The sequence below is a fragment of the Homarus americanus genome, unplaced genomic scaffold (assembly GCF_018991925.1).
Source record: "Homarus americanus isolate GMGI-L3 unplaced genomic scaffold, GMGI_Hamer_2.0 scaffold27715, whole genome shotgun sequence".
NCBI lineage: Eukaryota > Metazoa > Arthropoda > Malacostraca > Decapoda > Nephropidae > Homarus > Homarus americanus.
In genome coordinates this window covers 88342-91090 of record NW_024731228.1, presented here as the reverse complement: position 1 = coordinate 91090, position 2749 = coordinate 88342, and the positions used below count along the sequence as shown (strand labels likewise).

Here is a 2749-nt window from a genome sequence, read left to right as displayed (position 1 = left end):
ATTAAAAACCCTACATGTTTTATGAGTCTTTATTGACACTCAGACATCCAGGTAAGTGGTTCCCCGGGCAGGTGTTAGTCTCCAGGTAAACAAAAACAGGTGTTATATTAATTAAGAGATATTATGATTACTAAGATTATTGTTCTTATCTTGGGCCGAGTAGGTGGTGGTGGTGGGCCGAGTAGGTGGTGGTGGAGGGCCGAGTAGGTGGTGATGGCGAGGACCAGGGGGTGGTTGTGGGAGGCCGGGTGGAGGTAGGAGAGGCCGGGTGGAGGTAGGAGAGGCCAGGGGTTTGTTGTCTTCCGTAACAGGTCTCTCTCTCACACCACACACTCATTAATCATAGTTTACCAGCACGACCCATCAGCCAGCACAGTTTTAAACAACATTGTGCACATTAGGAGCCTGGGGTGAGGGGTGGGGTGATGAGGGTGGGGTGATGAGGGGTGGGGTGATGAGGGGTGGGGTGATGAAGGGTGGGGTGATGAGGGTGGGGTGATGAGGTGGGGTGATGAGGGGTGGGGTGATGAGGTGGGATGATGATGAGGTGGGGTGATGAGGGGGGTGATGGGTGGGATGATGGGTGGGTGGGTGAGGGTGGGGTGATGAGGGTGGGGTGATGAGGGGTGGGGTGATGGGGTGTGGGGTGATGAGGGGTGGGGTGATGAGGGTGGGGTGATGAGGGTGGGGTGAGGGGTGGGGTGATGAGGGGTGGGGTGATGAGGGGTGGGGTGATGAGGGGTGGATGATGAGGGGTGGGGTGATGAGGGGTGGGGTGATGAGGGGTGGGGTGATGAGGTGGGGTGATGAGGGGTGGGGTGATGGGGGTGGGGTGATGAGGGTGGGGTGATGAGGTGGGGTGATGAGTGGGGTGATGAGGGTGGGGTGATGCGAGTAGGTAAGGGAGGGTTGAGGCCAAGATGGGCGTGGTATAGCGTGAGGGTGGGCGTGGTGTAGCCTGACAGTGGGCGTGGCAGGCAGGTAATTAACCCAACGTAAACAGTGTTGAGACTAAACAACCACGATGCTGTTGATAAGTTCATCTTTCACCACGCCCGCGCGCCTTCACCCCTACGTCTCCTGCCGCGCCTTCCACCCCTACGTCTCCTGCCACGCCTTCCCACTACGTCTCCCTGCCGCGCCTTCCACCCCTACGTCTCCCTGCCGCCTTCCACCCCTACGTCTCCCTGCACGCCTTCCACCCCTACGTCTCCCTGCCACGCCTTCCACCCCTACGTCTCCCTGCCACGCCTTCCACCCCTACGTCTCCCTGCCACGCCTTCCACCCCTACGTCTCCCCCCGCGCCTTCCCCCCCTACGTCTCCCTGCCACGCCTTCCACCCTACGTCTCCCGCCGCGCCTTCCACCCCTACGTCTCCTGCCACGCCTTCCACCCTACGTCTCCCTGCCACGCCTTCCACCCCTACGTCTCCCCGCCGCGCCTTCCACCCCTACGTCTCCCTGCCGCGCCTTCCACCCCTACGTCTCCTGCCACTTCCACCCCTACGTCTCCTGCCACGCCTTCCACCCCTACGTCTCCCTCCGCCTTCCACCCCTACGTCTCCCTGCCACGCCTTCCACCCCTACGTCTCCTGCCACGCCTTCCACTACGTCTCCTGCCGCTACCCCCTACGTCCTGCCACGCCTTCCCACCCTACGTCTCCCTGCCGCCTTCCCACCCCTACGTCTCCCCCGCCCTTCCACCCTACGTCTCCCTGCCGCCTTCCACCCCTACGTCTCCCCGCCACGCCTTCCCACCCCTACGTCTCCCTGCCACGCCTTCCACCCTACGTCTCCCTGCCACGCCTTCCACCCCTACGTCTCCTGCCACGCCTTCCACCCCTACGTCTCCCGCCCGCCTTCACCCCTACGTCTCCTGCCACGCCTTCCACCCCTACGTCTCCCTGCCGCCCTCCACCCTACGTCTCCCTGCCACCTTCCACCCTACGTCTCCCTGCCGCCTTCCACCCTACGTCTCCCTGCCGCCTTCACTACGTCCCTGCCACGCCTTCCCCCTACGTCTCCCTGCCACGCCTTCTACCTCTACGTCTCCCTGCCACGCCTTCCCACCCCTACGTCTCCCTGCCGCCTTCCCACCCTACGTCTCCTGCCGCCTTCCACCCCTACGTCTCCCTGCCGCGCCTTCACCCCTACGTCTCCCTGCCACGCCTTCCACCCCTACGTCTCCCTGCCACGCCTTCCACCCCTACTTCTCCTGCCGCCTTCCACCCCTAAATCTCCTGCCACGCCTTCCACCCCTAAATCTCCCTGCCACGCCTTCCACCCCTAAATCTCCCTGCCGCGTCTACCCCTAAATCTCCCTGCCGCCTTCCACCCCTACGTCTCCTGCCACGCCTTCCACCCCTAAATCTCCTGCCGCCTTCCCACCCTAAGTCTCCCTGCCACGCCTTCCACCCTAAAACTCCTGCCACGCCTTCCACCCTAAATCTCCTGCCGCGTCTTCCACCCTAAATCTCCCTGCCACGCCTTCCACCCCTAAAACTCCTGCCACGCCTTCCACCCCTAAATCTCCTGCCACGCCTTCCACCCCTAAATCTCCCTGCCACGCCCCTGCCACTACCTCAAGTCTCTCCTGATTTTAATTGACTGAAAAACACACCGAAGTTAAGATGCATTCCCTAATTAACTCACACCTGGTGGACACACACACACACACACACACACACACACACACACACACACACACACACACACACACACTATAAGAATACAAAAACACCTGATGAAT

General features: G+C 61.4%; 1 protein-coding gene across 1 annotated transcript; it reads left to right on the top strand.

Annotated features, from left to right (window-relative positions):
* Nucleotides 1–1024: 1024 nt before the first annotated feature.
* LOC121867578 (36.4 kDa proline-rich protein-like) lies at nucleotides 1025–2290 on the top strand. The gene has a single exon (XM_042367588.1). It carries the CDS (start codon nucleotides 1025–1027, stop codon nucleotides 2288–2290), a length of 1266 nt encoding a protein of 421 aa, XP_042223522.1.
* The last annotated feature ends 459 nt before the right edge of the window (nucleotides 2291–2749 follow it).

Excerpts from the sequence above, each read along its gene's own strand:
- LOC121867578 (XM_042367588.1), top strand. The coding sequence starts at position 1,025 with ATGCTGTTGATAAGTTCATCTTTCACCACGCCCGCGCGCCTTCACCCC.